The sequence below is a fragment of the Mercurialis annua genome, linkage group LG8 (genome assembly GCF_937616625.2).
Source record: "Mercurialis annua linkage group LG8, ddMerAnnu1.2, whole genome shotgun sequence".
Lineage (NCBI taxonomy): Eukaryota > Viridiplantae > Streptophyta > Magnoliopsida > Malpighiales > Euphorbiaceae > Mercurialis > Mercurialis annua.
In genome coordinates this window covers 1,783,072-1,799,360 of record NC_065577.1, presented here as the reverse complement: position 1 = coordinate 1,799,360, position 16,289 = coordinate 1,783,072, and the positions used below count along the sequence as shown (strand labels likewise).

Below are 16,289 nucleotides of genomic sequence, written 5' to 3'. Positions count from 1 at the left end.
TGATTGTGTTTTTAGTGTGAAATAACCAAATCTGTTTTTTTTTTTTATTTCATTTTATCAGCCATCTTCGATTTCTATTCTTTTATTTTGAATATGGCTGATTTTCTTGTTACCTAAGCATTAGATCTGCTCATATCAGCCAACTGCGAGAAGATAGAGCAAAACTCAAATCATTGCTTTAGTTTATTATTATGTTATATTAGTCTTTCAATTAATTATTTTATTTAAAAAAATTGAATTTAGGATTGACCAATTATATAAAAATTTAGATTTATCAATTATATTTTTTACAATAAAAAATTAGAAAAGACAATTATATAAAACTATAAATTTAATGACTACTTTATTTTATTGGTTTACAACAACAAAAATCTCATGTTTGTAGCATGAAATTTTAATTTATTGAAATAACGATGACTTAATTAAAAATAAACGACATTATCTTCAGATTATCTCCGTAGCTTTTGCTGCTTGTGGTTCCTGTTTTTGGTCACAGTTCAGCCCATTTGTTGTCATATAAACCTCCACTCCATGCTCTCTTATCTGGTCATATCATTTAAAGAAATTAAAATCATTTAATCATATTGCAATTAAATATTATTATTAAAAAATAGATATGATAGTAAATTAAATTTAAATCTTTACAACTTATTATAATTTTATCTAAAAAATATAATGTTTGTAATGGTAACATAATATTAATATTTTCTTACAATTCTAGCAATTTTTTTCGATCAATTTATTCTTTGAATCTCCACTTTAATATAATACCTATTAATTTTATTTGATTTTGCCTATCAATTTTAGTTTCAATGTATTTTTTTTTATTTCAACCACCAATAAATTAAGAGAATTTAAAATTAAATTCTAACGCTATTTGTAATTTATTTAAAATTATAAAGTAAATTTAGAAATTTTAAAAAATGAGTTTTTCAAATTATGGAATATCAATTCAATTAAAGTTAAAATAATTAATTTAATTAGATAAACATTGACTAATATTGCAACGAAATAGCAAAATTATAAAAATTGAATAAAATTAAAAAAAAAAACTCTTGTACAAAAATTGAATATATTGTTAGACCTTAAAAAAAGTAACTAAAGCAATATTTTAGAAATCAAAACGCTGGCTAAACCAGTGACGCCACTGGATTTCGGCTTTCCAATTCAACTGGTTCAACTACTGTTTCAACCGGTTGCATGAAATTTAAAAAAAAAATAGAATTACCGAAAATCTTTAAGTATCCAGTGATGGATTTTTTCGCCACTAATTCTTAACAGCAGTTCACCGGTTCAATCCCGGTTGAAATATTAGTTATTTTACAGTTTTTAACCAGACGAGTGACCGGTTCCTGTTTAAACCGGTTGGACCTCTCAGTCCGGTTCAGTTTTTAAAACACTAAATTAAATAAAAAAACTTACAGCGCCCCTTAAACTTGGGTCGAAGTCAAAAGTATGAGGACTGGTGATAGACAAACGATAAGTATCATGTCCTATACTCTGCCCATTCACTTTAAATTCATACGAATCTGAACAAAATTTGCTTCTTGCGTCAAATGTGGAGATCTGAATGTAGCCGAGGCCGTAATCTTGAGTGTATGTTACATAACCAGCGGAGTTCCGAAAACAATCGCCTTGCCAGCCTTGCAGACTGAAGGGATATAGAGTTGCGACGCGAGTATACTGTCCGTTACAGCCGCCGGCAAATGCGTCGCCGGAGAACATTGATAGAGAGAAGAAAATGGCGAGTAGTATTACGAGTGATGAAGATGGAGCCATGGCTAGTTATGGAGTTCGAGCATTACATGTAAAGACATATATATATAACATAGGTTAATCAGACAAATGTAGGGCATGCAATTATAGGATCCTCTATTTCTTACACATATTTTTCCTTGCATTTTAGTTCTTACACATATTTTTCATTACATTTTATTTCTTAATTGCATGCAATGCAATATCTAGCTACGTGTGTGTGCAGGAATTATGTTTATCTGCCTTTCAGTTACTAAAATTTGATTGTACAACTGGGTGTATGCATGCACCTCATGGAAAAATACATTGCATGAACTTAAACATTCCGTGTCAACAATAAATATATTAACCAATCAATAAATATTATATTAATTCACATTAAAATATAAACGATTAATGTGATATTTATTAATAGGTTAATATATTTATTATTGTCAGGTGTCACACGATAAATAAATGAATAATTCTACGTGGCGAATTAGGTTCACCTAAGAATTTCTCCACCTAATGGCGTATAGAGAATTTTAATTTAGGAGAACTGACTTTTTTGGACGGACGGTACAAAATTTTACGGTATATATTTTCTTTTTGATAATAATAAAATATATTGTAAGTAATATATTAAATATACTTATCCTTAATAAATTAATATAAATAACTCAATAAATACAATTTTGTATAATTACCACACCAATTTTATAAATTAATTAATTTATAATGAATGAAAAAAGTTCAAATAAAATTTATATTATATAATTAAATCATTAGAACGGGGCTTATTGAATTTATATGGACTTATAGTGGGGTAAATACACAAATCCCCTGACATGAGGTTTTGTACAATTAACCTAAAAGCTTTTAAACTAAACATTCGAGTTGAATATTAACCTGAAAGCTTGTTTTTAACGTGCTTTGAATTCTCCTCGTACAGTGATCAAGGCTACATAAATTATTTGTTTCTTATGCTTTAATTTATTTGTTTTGGTTGGTCTGAAATCATAAGCTCAAATGTTTTTCATTTACAGTTTGCTGGATACTGCACTCTTAACTGTTTCATAAAATGCGCCTTGTAAACCTTAATTCTTTAATTGAAGATGCCTCTATTTATCTATTTCATTACCCTAAAGATTAATTAAAATTCTTGTTTTAAAGTTAATGTTCTTAGTATTCCTGTTCAGCTTTTGGAAAGATTTATGTGAATATATGCTCAAGCCACCATGGAAGTAATCTTTAACTTAGGCACCAAGATAAACAATGGTTATACCAAAATCAAAACCAAAGTGATACATTGCTTTGACATTAATTAATTGATGAGATTATTCCTTAGTTTTCTTGCATTATAAATGTGCATGCTAGTGTCTGAATTATTATCACAACTACAATATACTTCTACTTCCCTCCGTTTTTATCAATCATCTTCAATTTCTATTCTTTTTCTTTGAATATGGCCGATTTTCTTGTTTCCAAAGCATTAGATCTGCTGACATCGGTCATTGTTGGCCAGATAGAGCAAAATGTTAAGCTTGTTTCCGGTGTCAAGAATGAGGTCAAAATGCTTACTAGCAATCTCCAATCCATCCAAGCTGTGCTCATTGATGCAGAGAAAAGGCAATTGAAGGAGGAAACTGTTAAGCTTTGGCTCCGCAAGCTAAAAAACATAACATATGACATCGATGATGTGTTGGACGAGTGGAGCATTGAAATTCTGAAATCAAAACTCGAGGGAGATGAACATGAAAACACTTCCAGGCCTAAAAGGATTAAGGTATGGTCTTTCGTCTTATCCTTCTGCTTTTGTTTTCGTGAAGTTGGTTTTCGTCGTGATATTGCTGTCAAGATAAGAGAGCTAAATGAAAGTCTAGATGTGATTGCCAAAGAGAAAGAAAGATATAGTTTTTCACTGATAAAAGGCCATGAAAATATCGAACGAGCAATGACTACCTCTGTTATCAATATAGCAGAGGTAAAAGGTAGACAGCATGACAAAGTTGCAGTGATAGACTTGTTGTTGGCTGAGAGTGATCAAAACCCTCATGTCATCTCCATAGTAGGGATGGGAGGGGTTGGCAAAACTACTTTTGCCAAACTAGTCTACAATGAAGAAATGATAAAAGCTCATTTTGATGTGCAAATATGGGTTTGTGTCTCTGATCCCTTTGATGAGGTTAGGATTGCTAAGGCAATCCTTGAATCTCTTACAAAATCTACCTCAAATCTTGTTGAATTGCAAAATATTGTACAACAAATTCAACAATGTATTTTAGGAAGAAAGTTTTTACTCGTTCTGGATGATGTGTGGAACGAAGATTATAGAAAGTGGGAAGAACTAAAACATTCTTTTGAGTGTGGTGCACTAGGAAGTAAAATTTTGGTCACCACGCGCAAGGAGGACGTTGCAAAAACTATGGATAGTGTAAATATAATCCAACTTGGACTTTTGTCCGATAAGGAATGTTGGGAGATTTTTACTAGCATAGCATTCTTCCAAAGGTCTAGAAATGAGTGCATAGTTTTAGAAGAAATTGGGAGAAAAACTGTGAGTAGGTGTAAGGGTTTGCCTCTTGCTGTAAAGACGATAGCAAGTCTTTTGCGCTTTAAAAAGTCTGTAAGAGAATGGGAAGATGTGTTAGATAGCGAATCATGGAAACTGAAGGAAGTTGAAGAGTGTGTCCTAGCCCCATTGTGGTTAAGTTATATCGACTTGCCCTCGCCATTAAAACAATGTTTCTCTCATTGTGTCATCTTTCCAAAGGACTACGAGATGAGTAAAAGTGAACTAATTGCTTTATGGATTGGTCAAGGTTATATTAGGGCAGCAAATGAAAAGAATTTGGAGATGATTGGTGAAGAGTATTTCCATAATTTAGTTATGCGCTCTTTCTTCCAAGATATTATAGAAATTGGGGAGAACGAATATTTGAGTGATAGAATTTACTGCAAGATGCATGATTTAGTGCATGATTTTGCACAATCTCTCATGAAAAATGAATATTGCAGCATAGAGTTAAATAGTCATGAAGAAACTAGAACAAGTTGCAATCCTATGGAAATACGTCATGTAGGTATTACACTTGGCGAACAAGTCCCTTTTCCTATCTCCCTTTATACTTTTAAAAGATTACACAGTCTTAAAATTTCATCGGAAAGAATCTCATCTTTTGGAGTTGTTCTGAGTATTTTATTTAATGAATTGTCTTGTTTGAGATCATTAAGCTTAAGAAATTGTGGCATTGAAGAAATCCCATCTAACATAAGTAACTTGATTCATTTGAGACAACTTGACTTGTCTTGTAATGATTTTCAAAAGTTGCCTGAAACAATATGTAAATTATATAATTTACAGATTTTGAATGTGGAGAGATGTAGGCTTCTGAAATCATTACCTAAAAGGATAGGAAAACTAATTAGTTTGATCAATGTAAATAACTTGGGGACACATGCTTTCATGCCAAAAATAATAGGGACATTAAGTTGTTTACAGAGTTTATGCTTGATTAATATTGGCTACAATGAAAGTGAAGAAGCAGCATTGTCTCTTAGAGATATAAAAAATCTAAATCAGCTTGGTGGATTCTTATTCATAAGATGGACGAGACAACATATGCCAGATGTGGATGTGGAAGACGCTAAGGGAGCGCAGTTAAACGATAAAAAGCATCTCATTGAATTGTTTCTAGGTTTTAGAGATGAAGTTGTAGAGTGGAGGAAAACACAAGATGAAGAATTGTTAGAAGCTTTAGCGCCATCTCCGGCAAGTTTGGAATATTTACTTATATGGCATTACCAAGGAACCAATAAAATGTGGTAATGGTCCAAGCTGGATGAAGTCACTGATTTGTCTTAAAAGACTTAGTCTTCATGGATGGAAGAATTGTGAGCAATTGCCATCGCTGGGAAAATTACCTTCACTTGAATATCTTAGTATCCGTAAGTTTAAAAGTTTGAAAAAAATAGGAGCTGAATTTCTTGGGATGGATCATCACGAGGTTTCTGGTAATGTTGCATTATTTCCCAAATTGACAAAATTACATTTTTCTTCAATGAAAGAATTGGAAGAGTGGGTTTATGAAGATATCATTGCTGATGAAAGGGTGAAGAAAAACGACCGCGGTAATGGAATGGAAATAATGCCATGTCTACGATCTTTAGAGCTTTATTCATGCCCAAAACTGAAGGTGTTGCCATCTTTTATCCTCCAAAATACTTCACTCAAAATTGAAGGCCAGGTTGGTAGTTTTTTTTTCTTTTTCTATTTTAAAATTTAAATAAGTTTTCGTTTACTTCTTTGAAGTTTCGAGCTAATTTAAAGTTCGATGCATGTGTATAGCAATGGGAGTATTGCTGATGAACAATGGAAAATTCTGAGACAACATATTTAACTTGCGAAGTTTGGAAAGATAGGTGAGTGCTTTTCCATAATTATTTATGATCTTCACTTTTATTTATCAAGTTCCCCTTAATAGGTTTCTTCTCCTTTTGTAAATCTGAGAGTCTCAAGTTTTTTTTTTAAATTATATTTTCATCTATATTTTTCTAAAAATCAATCTATATTATGATCATAAAACTACTATTTTTAGATTTTATTTGTACTTTAAATGTTTTGAAATAAGGTTTGTACTAACTAGTTTTAACTTCTTATATGCAGCGAAAGAGTTACCATCTGCATCGACTGTCATTGCATATTCTTTCCTGAAACAATTCTCAGAAAAATTCATATGCGCCTGGCTAATTAAAATATATTTTACTATATATACATGGGTAATTGATTCTGAGAGTATGCAAACTTCGCTTTTTTTAATTTTGATGACTAAGCTTTTTTTTCCATTATGGTTACTATAAACTTTTTTTTAAAACAAGTTTTTTATGGCCAAAATGCATAGGTTGCAGCTAAACTTTTGACAAGTGCTAATCAGATTTCGCTAATTTTATCTTGAAAACTTGTCACATACGTATAAGTTTATTTTGGAGGCTTTTAAGTTGATTTATGCACACATATCAAGAGGTTAGGTAAAAACAAAATCTGGCTGCCATCTAAATATTTTTGACCGAAAAACTCATTTGAAACAAAAAAAATTTAATAATCAAAATGAAAAAACAAAAAATTTAGTCCCCAAAAATAAAAATAAAATAATAATTTGAATACCTTCAAGATCAATTACCTATATATGCCTGTAATTAGTAATTCCTTAATAATTTTATGATTATCTTTATATTTTTATTCTATTTTTAGTGTTTATGAGGATTACCTATCTATATTATTTTTGGCCTAATTACTTAAAAACACCCCACCTTGTATTTTTTTTCGTTTATACCCCGACGTAGGAAAATTCTCAATTATACCCTATTTTGGATTTTTCATTTTCAACTCTACCCCGAAGTACTAAATTGTTCTTTTTTTATCTAAAAAAAAGATTAAAATAGTCCCTTATTTTTAACTTATATTCTAATTAAACGTTAATGTTATTAATTATACAAAAATACCATTTTTTTTTAAAAAATTAACTAATAATAACTATTTAATTTATATTAATTATCATTAATTTCTTCAAAATTTAAAAACTTAACAAAATTAATACATAACTAAAATAATAAAAAAAAATTCCGATTTTTTTTCCGAAGGAAATCTGCTCCTCCTCCGGGAGGAGGAGCAGCTCCTCCTCCATGGAAGGAGGAGCACGCAGCTCCTCCTTCCATGAAAGGAAGGATTTGCTCCTTCCTTCCATGGAAGGAAGGAGAAGAGCTCCTCCCCTGGAAGGAGGAGCACAAAAATTAAAAAATAATTTTTAAAAAAAATATTTAATGACGGGTTTTTAAATTGGAGAAGTACTATGGTAGATCAGACTTTTTAAAAAAATAATTTAATTTTTTAATTAATGATTAGGATTTATTTAAATATTTTAAAAGTTAAAGGATCTATTTGTATTTTTTCAAATAAGAGAAAAGATGATATAATCCTTCTATTTGTTGTTATTAACATTTTTATTCATAAATTTTATTCAAATTATCAATTGTACTCTTAGTGGGGGTAAAGTTGAAAATGAAAAACCCGAAATAGGGTATAATTGAAAATTTTCCTACGTCGGGGTATAAACAAAAAAAAAGTTCAAAGTGGGGTGTTTTTAAGTAATTAGGCCATTATTTTTTCATATTTATGCCGCTAAACTTTCTTCAAACCAATTAACCAACTGCTAATTTGGTGCACCATTCAAGTAGAACTAATGGACCACTGTTTTCACATTAAAGACAATCAAATTGCAAATTGTTGCGGATTATTTTATATAAACTGTTATACTACTTCTGATTTTAAATATTAGAAAGGTTTTATTCGATATTCCGTTTTATGCCAAGGTATATATAATATAGTACATAACTATCGCATAGTAAAAATCCAAATCTGCAGCTGGTTATTTATAGTAATTAATTTCACCATGCGATAGTTAAGTTCACTATGTGTTCTCTCGTTTCTGTTTCCGTGCTTCTTAGATTATAAATAACAGCTGCAAATTTATGCAGATTAACGTTTGATCCATCAATGGATTGACTATAGTTGATGCTTGTGTGATCAGAAGTGGTATTCGTTCTCCATAAACTAATTTACAGACTCTTTCCGTAGGCTCGTCATAACCTACAACAACTAGTACTACTACTACATCTGCGGATGGTGTGATAGGAGTATTTCTACTCCTATTTTCTAGGTACTTTCAGGTCTTTTTAATGCGTATTTAATGTCTAATTCATGTTATTTGTGGTTCTTATTGTTATGTCCAAGCATTTCAGGTATATGCATGAAAACGGATGATTTCGGAGCTTATTAGAGCGATTATGGACTTACGAGAGAGCCGGGAAGCGTTTGGAGCGAGAAACGACGAGTTTCGGGACAAAAGTACAAGGTGCACGTCGTGCTCCCTTGTGCACGTTGAGTGCACGGCACCACTGACTTCCAGGGGATTTTGCACGATGATGGCACGGTGGAGGGCACGACGTGCCTCTGAAAAAAGGGAACCGCACGACGTGCGGTCTTGCTGTGCACGTCGTGCGGTGTTGAAGTATTGAAGGGCACGACGTGCCCTTGGCTCCTGCACGTCGTGCCCCCTTCGACTGCTGCCTCAGAAAGTGACGTTTTGGCCCCCGATTGACGCGTAAAGACCTGGGTATTTTGGGAATTTCACAAAGCCCGAAGATTAGAAGAAACCCTAGTATAAATACACTTCTTAATCATTGTATCGGGGTTGGCGACTTTGTTTTTGAGATTATACCTTAGTTTATTACAATTTTAGTTTCGTTCTTCATTATTATCGCTGGATTTTCATTGTTCATTATTAGTTTACTTCAACTAAGGTACGATTGATATTAATTTCATACTTCAGTATTTATTTAATCGCAGAATGAATCCGTTAATTATTGCTTTTAGTTATTTCATTGTTATGTCTAGCTAAACCCTTCGTTGGGGATTATTAATCGTAATTATGCTTGTCTAATTGAATTGAATTTATGGGTTTTTGTTCTTGATGGGTTTTAATTATTGTGCTTAACGCTTAGCCTAAACTGATCACTTAGTCTACGCCTTTTGTTTTAGTTTTAGCTCGAGAGAGTAAAATTGGAATAGAACAATATAATTAAGAACGCAGGAGTTAATTGTGCGAGAGTGAATTAACGAGTGCGGGTTCCTTGAATTTGCTTAACAACCATTAAATTGATTTATACATAGGTTAATCATTGCGCGAGAGTGAATAATTAATCTAGTATTAGTAAGTTTAATGCTTTTGCCTGTAATTGCTCGAGAGAGAATTTTAGGTGCTTTAGATTAGTTCGAACCTCATCAGAACAATACAATCCATAACCCAAATCAAGTAAACAGCATAACGAAGATTAATAATCCCTGCCTCTTCCATTATTGTTAAAACACCATTTGAATTACAGCTTTAGTTACTTTAAATTACAATTGCTAATTTCTGTCTTTTAATTACACAACAAACAAAACTATCTTCTCGGCTATTCGAATCGAGTTCCTTAACTGGTTGTCTTAGAGCTTTCTCTGTGGGTACGATATCTGGACTTCATAGTCTGTATTACAAGTTGGCATACGTACGCTTGCGTATTTTTACCAACAAGTTTTTGGCGCCGTTGCCGGGGAAAGTTTTTCTTTAACAACTAAGTTGGGATTGCTTGGCTTGTTTTAGTCTTTATTTTTCTTGTTTTACGCGTGTGGTTTGTTGATTTTGTTGTTTCAGGTACCCTTCTCTTAGTGTATGCATAATACACGACGCAAAGGACTACCGTTAGAACCGTTTCAACAAGACCTCACTACCTTTGAGCGAAGTGTCAGAAAAGCAACACACTCATCTCAAAGGAATCTCAACATGGAGAACGAAAACGATGCTCCTCCTGGATTCAACAATGCGGGTGATAATCGAGTGATCCCGCAGAATCAAAATCAGCAGAATCCGCAGAATGCTCAAGGACAGAACAATGAAGGGCCTCGAGTGAAAACACTGATGGAAATATTTCAGCCAAATGTGGGAAACAACACCCATGGCTATTTTGCACATCCTGTGCCGACTACCCATTATGAGATCAAGACGAGTGTCATTCAGCTGTTGAAGGATAACTGCCAGTTCTATGGGCTGCCTAGGGAAGATCCTAACGCACATCTTGCAAACTTCTTGGAAGTATGTAGCACATTCAAGATGAACAACATGACTGACGACGAGGTATGGCTTCGCCTGTTCCCATTTTCTCTGAGGGATAAGGCGAAACAATGGCTTCACGCTCTACCTAGCGCAGGAATTAACACTTGGTCTGATTTGGCGAAAGCGTTCTTGCACAAGTATTTCTCCATGGCAAAGACTGCAAAGCTGACTAGGGATATTATGCTCTATCAGCAACTTGATGGGGAATCAGTTCATGAAGCGTGGGAGCGCTATAAGGAGATGCAGAGGCAAGTTCCGCATCATAACATCACTCGAGAGAATCTGATCCAAACCTTTTATAATGGAGCAACTGAACTGGGGAGAAGCACGATTGACGCAGGTGCAGGAGGGTCTCTGATGAGAAAAACGGCGGATGAAGCATTCGATCTGTTAGATGAGATGGCAGTAAATGGCTGTTTTTGGCCATCGGAAAGGGCGAAGGCACCTGCGCAGAGAGGAGTTATGTCAGTTACTGCTGATTCTGCAATGGAGGCTTTAAAATCGAAGACTGCAGCATTGCAAAATCAAGTGGATTTTCTTACACGGCAGGCTGCAGGAGTTAATATTAACAGTGTAGCTGCCATTCAGAGTAACTGCGAGGTATGTGGGGAGCATGGTCATATGTCGAATGAATGTTCTGTATGGGGTCAGCCTAACAATGAACAAGTTAATTTTGTGGGAGGGCAAAGACAGGGCAATGATCCATACGCTTCAACTTACAACCCAGGATGGAGGAATCACCCGAATTTCTCATGGAAGGACAATGGGGGTAATGCCAACAATCAGGCAGGTCCGAGCTTTCAGGGCGGACAGAGGCCACAACACAATCAGGGCAACTACCAGAATCAAGGGAACTTTCAGAATCAAGGGAATTTCCAACATCAGAATAACCGACCGCAGCATCCTCCTGGCTTCCAACAAAGAGAGCAAGGCGAGTCTCTCCACAGCAAGTTTGATAAATTGATGGAGATGATGATGAAGAAGGATGCCGAGACGCAGCAAACATTTAAAAATCATGCTGCTACAATTCATAACCTTGAGGTGCAGAATCAGCAGATGGCTAAAGCACTGCAAAGCAGAAGTCAGGGGGGTTTACCATCCACTACTGAGGAAAACCCCAGAGAGCATCTCAAGGCTATTGAGTTGAGAAGTGGGAAAGCACTGGATGATCCATATGCAGGACGTGCTACAGTTGAGGCGGAAAAGGAACAGTGTGAGGGTGGCGAGCCTGAAAAGGTAGTTGCTAAACCACCTCCACCACCTCCTTTTGTGCCAAAGGTGCCATTCCCACACAGAGTGAAGAAGCCGCAGGACACTTGGAAGTTTCACAAATTTCTTGAAACTTTCAAGAAGCTACAGATTAACATCAGTCTGGCAGACGCATTGAGAGAGATGCCGCACTATGCAAAGTTTCTCAAGGAGATCATCACCAACAAGCGGAGTTGGGATGCAGAGGGACCAGTACCGATGACAGAAAACTGCAGCTCAATCATATTGAGCAGTCTACCGACCAAGCTTAAGGATCCAGGAAGTTTCACTATCCCTTGTACTATCGGTAACATGCAGTCTGTTAATTGCCTTTGCGATTTAGGTGCTAGTATTAATTTGATGCCCTTATCCCTTTTTCGTAGTATGTTTGGTGATCAACAGGTACAGGCTACGCCGATGATGTTGCAGCTAGCGGATCACTCTCTGAAAAAGCCACATGGGATTGTGGAGGATGTCCTAGTGAAGGTCAACAAATTCATATTCCCTGTGGATTTTGTTGTCCTTGACTACGCAGCGGACAAGGAGTGCCCGATGATATTGGGGCGACCATTCATGAACACTGGCAGAGCTCTTATCGATGTTCATGATGGAAAGTTGACTCTGAGAATTGGGGATGAGAGAGTTGAGTTCGACATGAGAAAGATCACACGCCATCCCAATTCTGGAGGTGAATGCATGCGGGTAGACATGGTGGATGAGTTAGTGGAAGAACAACTGGCAGAAACCAATGCCATCCTGCAGTCTATGCCGAATGAAAGGGAGGAGTACTTAGAGGAACCAGTCCTCGAACCACTGTTGAAAAGCAAGCACATCACTCCTCCCTCCTCTGAGAAGCCACCAAAAGTGGAGCTCAAGACTTTGCCTGCACACTTACGATATGCCTTCTTGGGAGCGGATGGCACTTTGCCCATTATCGTCAGCAACAAGCTCACCAAGAAGCAAGAGCAGAGAGTCATTGAGGTAGTCAAGGGACGTATCTTGGCTATTGGGTGGCAGATTTCAGATATCAGGGGGATCAGCCCTTCAGTAGTGATGCATCGGATTCATTTGGAGGATGAGTCTAAGGCATCTGCGCAGAGACAGAGACGGCTGAACCCTAACATGAAAGAGGTGGTTCACAAGGAGATTGTGAAGCTACTTGATGCGGGCATCATCTATCCCATTTCTGATAGTTCATGGGTGAGCCCAATTCAGTGTGTGCCGAAGAAAGGCGGGATGACAGTTGTAGAGAATGAGAAAGGGGAACAGATTTCTACTCGCACGGTTACTGGGTGGCGAGTGTGCATTGACTACAGGAAGCTGAATGCCGAAACTAGGAAGGATCACTTCCCGCTTCCTTTTATTGATCAGATGCTAGAGCGAGTGGCAGGACATGCATTTTACTGTTTTTTGGATGGTTACTCTGGGTACAATCAGATCATTATCTTCCCAGAGGACCAAGAGAAGACTACCTTTACTTGTCCATATGGCACTTTCGCCTACCGCCGCATGCCGTTCGGTCTTTGCAATGCGCCTGCTACGTTTCAGAGGTGCATGACTTCGATCTTTAATGATATGATCGAAGACATCATGGAAGTATTCATGGACGATTTTTCAGTCTTTGGAGACTCCTTCGAGTGTTGTCTTCGTAATTTAGACCGGGTCCTGCAGAGATGCGAGGAGACAAATCTAGTGCTGAACTGGGAAAAATGCCACTTCATGGTTGAGGAGGGCATTGTTTTGGGGCACAAGATATCCAGAGAGGGTATCGAGGTTGACAGGGCAAAGACAGAGGTGATTGAGAAGCTTCCACCTCCAATCACAGTGAAGGGAGTCCGTGCCTTCCTCGGGCACGCAGGTTTTTATCGCAGGTTCATCAAGGATTTTTCTTCCATAGCGCGTCCTTTGACTACCTTACTTGTCAAGGACGCGCCCTTTTTGTTTACTGATGCCTGTTTAGCTTCTTTTCTCAGGTTAAAGGAAGCACTGGTCACTGCCCCAGTCATCTCTAGTCCGGATTGGGATCTGCCCTTTGAGATCATGTGCGATGCGAGCGATCAGGCGCTGGGAAGCATTCTGGGGCAGAGGAAGGACAAGAAGCTGCATGTCATCTATTATGCGAGTCGCACTTTAACAGGAGCTCAGCTGAACTACACTACCACGGAGAAGGAAATGCTAGCGGTAGTGTTTTCACTGGATAAATTTAGGCAGTATCTACTTGGCTCAAAGGTTATCATTTATACTGATCATGCTGCGCTGCGATACCTTTTTGCCAAGCAAGATGCAAAGCCTAGGTTGATTCGGTGGGTCTTGCTCCTGCAAGAGTTTGATCTGGAGATCAGAGACAAGAAGGGCACGGAGAATGTGGTAGCAGACCACTTGTCACGGTTAGAGGTTCCCGAGCCAGTGATAGAAGGCGAAGTCATCAACGAAAGGTTTCCTGATGAGGCTCTCATGCTCATTAAGGAGACGATGAATCCATGGTATGCAGATTTCGCCAACTATCTATCAGCTGACATTATGCCTCCTGACATGAGCAGTCACCAGCGCAAGAAGTTCCTCTCTGATGTTAAGCGCTATCTGTGGGATGAGCCATACCTATTTCGAGTGTGTGCAGATGATATGATCCGGAGATGTGTTGCAGAGGAAGAAATGTTGGCCATTATGACTCAGTGCCATTCTTCAGATTATGGGGGTCACTATGCTTCGGGTAGGACAGCAGCACGAGTCCTAGAGAGTGGTTTCTACTGGCCTACACTGCACAGGGATGTGAGAGATTTTGTGCAGCACTGTGACAGATGCCAGCGCACTGGCAATATATCAAGGCGGGACGAAATGCCTCTTTCTTCTATTCAGGAGGTTGAGATTTTTGATGTCTGGGGTATTGACTTTATGGGACCTTTCCCTGTGTCCTGTGGGAACTTATACATTCTGGTGTGTGTCGACTATGTGTCGAAGTGGGTGGAAGCAGCAGCTTTGCCCACTAATGATGGAAAAGTGGTTATTAAGTTTCTGAAGAAGTTGATAAATCGATTTGGGGTGCCACGGGCGATCATTAGTGATGGAGGATCACACTTTTGCAATCAGCAGTTCACCGCCTTGATGAAGAAATACCATGTGTATCACAGAGTGGCAACTCCATATCACCCTCAGACTAGTGGACAGGTTGAAGTGTCCAATAGAGAGTTGAAGCGCATTCTTGAAAAGACAGTGAATGGCTCTCGAAAGGACTGGTCTCAAAAACTGGATGACGCATTGTGGGCGTATCGGACAGCATTCAAAACGCCTACTGGTATGTCACCTTACAGGCTAGTCTATGGGAAGGCGTGTCACTTGCCTCTCGAGTTAGAGCATCGCGCATACTGGGCCATTAAAGAGTTAAATTTTGACCCTCGACTCTCGAAGCAGAGGCGCCTTTTGCAACTGAATGAACTTGATGAGTTTCGCTTGTCGGCATATGAGAATGCCAAGTTGTATAAGGAAAAGACCAAGAAATGGCACGACGCTCATATCGTGCCTAAGCAGTTTACAGAAGGCAGTCATGTGCTACTGTACAACTCTCGCCTGCGCTTATTCCCTGGCAAGTTGAAATCGAGATGGAGCGGACCCTTCAAGGTGCGACATGTAGCTGAGCATGGCGCAATCGAGCTCGAAAATGTGAGTGGGGAGACGTTTAAAGTCAATGGACAGCGGTGTAAACCGTATTTAGGTCCTTTGACGGACGAAAGAAGAGAGTGCTATACTCTCGATGCTCCGAACTGAGTCAGGTACTATACGGTCAACGCTAGTGACCTAAAACAAGCGTTATTTGGATGACAAGTCCGAATAATTTATTTTTTTACTGCGTTTGAACTTCATTAGTTAGATTTAATTTCATAATTTTAGTTGTCTTTATTTTGAGTATTCTATTTCATGTTATCGTGTGTAAATTTTTGTAGTTCAGATTGATCCGGGTATTGGTGTTGGTGATGTGCAGGTCGGAGCAGAAGAGTAATTTTGGGGGAGCAGTTTTGTGCTACCGCACGACGTGCAGCAACACAGCGCACGACGTGCGGCCGCACGACGTGCAGGAGGCCAGAGCACGTCGTGCACCCCTCGGCAGCAGCTTTCCAAATGCTGATTTAAACCGCACTTTTCTCCATAATTTCCAAATTTTAACAAAACCCTTTTCCCCCTAACCCATTCCGAAAATTCCCCACATAAAACCCTAACCAAATTCCCCAAATTCTACCCCAAATTCATCCAAATTCCACATTCCCTATACCTAACCTAGCTCTAAATCGGATTTCTCCTTCAACTTTCTCAAGGTTTATTCTCAATTTCAACAATCATGACATTTAGGTCTAAAAATCCTAATTTTGGGGAAGAAGATACCGATCCTGAGGATTCAAGCATTGTGAGAACTCAGAGTTCTCCTGAACCATCAGTGGCACCACTCCGCAGGGGACGCTCACGGACAGCGGCTGCAGATAGGATTCCTCCACCGGTTAGAGCACCCTCGAGTAGCAGACAGCGGCCAAACTTGGCTGCGAGGTATGAATGTCCCTTTCCTATTTATTCACTGGAGGAAGGTGACAGATATGAGGTGATCCGTAA

The 16,289-nt window shown here is 37.7% G+C and overlaps 3 protein-coding genes across 3 annotated transcripts; 2 read left to right on the top strand and 1 right to left on the bottom strand.

The window, feature by feature from the left end:
* Positions 1 to 319: 319 nt before the first annotated feature.
* LOC126661300 (uncharacterized) lies at positions 320 to 1,816 on the bottom strand. The gene is made up of 2 exons (XM_050355120.2): positions 1,423 to 1,816; positions 320 to 543 (listed from the first exon to the last, which is right to left on the bottom strand). The coding sequence occupies exons 1-2, from the start codon at positions 1,777 to 1,779 to the stop codon at positions 445 to 447; spliced, it is 456 nt and encodes a 151-aa protein (XP_050211077.1). The 5' UTR covers positions 1,780 to 1,816; the 3' UTR covers positions 320 to 444.
* A 1,326-nt stretch (positions 1,817 to 3,142) lies between these two features.
* On the top strand, positions 3,143 to 8,363 carry LOC126661244 (putative disease resistance protein RGA3). The gene is made up of 4 exons (XM_050355069.2): positions 3,143 to 5,981; positions 6,083 to 6,156; positions 6,401 to 6,513; positions 8,269 to 8,363. The coding sequence occupies exon 1, from the start codon at positions 3,200 to 3,202 to the stop codon at positions 5,561 to 5,563; it is 2,364 nt and encodes a 787-aa protein (XP_050211026.1). The 5' UTR covers positions 3,143 to 3,199; the 3' UTR covers positions 5,564 to 5,981; positions 6,083 to 6,156; positions 6,401 to 6,513; positions 8,269 to 8,363.
* Positions 8,364 to 10,004: 1,641 nt separating this feature from the next.
* On the top strand, positions 10,005 to 15,687 carry LOC126660551 (uncharacterized). Its single transcript, XM_050354116.1, has 2 exons — positions 10,005 to 15,402; positions 15,632 to 15,687. Exons 1-2 carry the CDS (start codon positions 10,005 to 10,007, stop codon positions 15,685 to 15,687), a joined length of 5,454 nt encoding a protein of 1,817 aa, XP_050210073.1.
* The last annotated feature ends 602 nt before the right edge of the window (positions 15,688 to 16,289 follow it).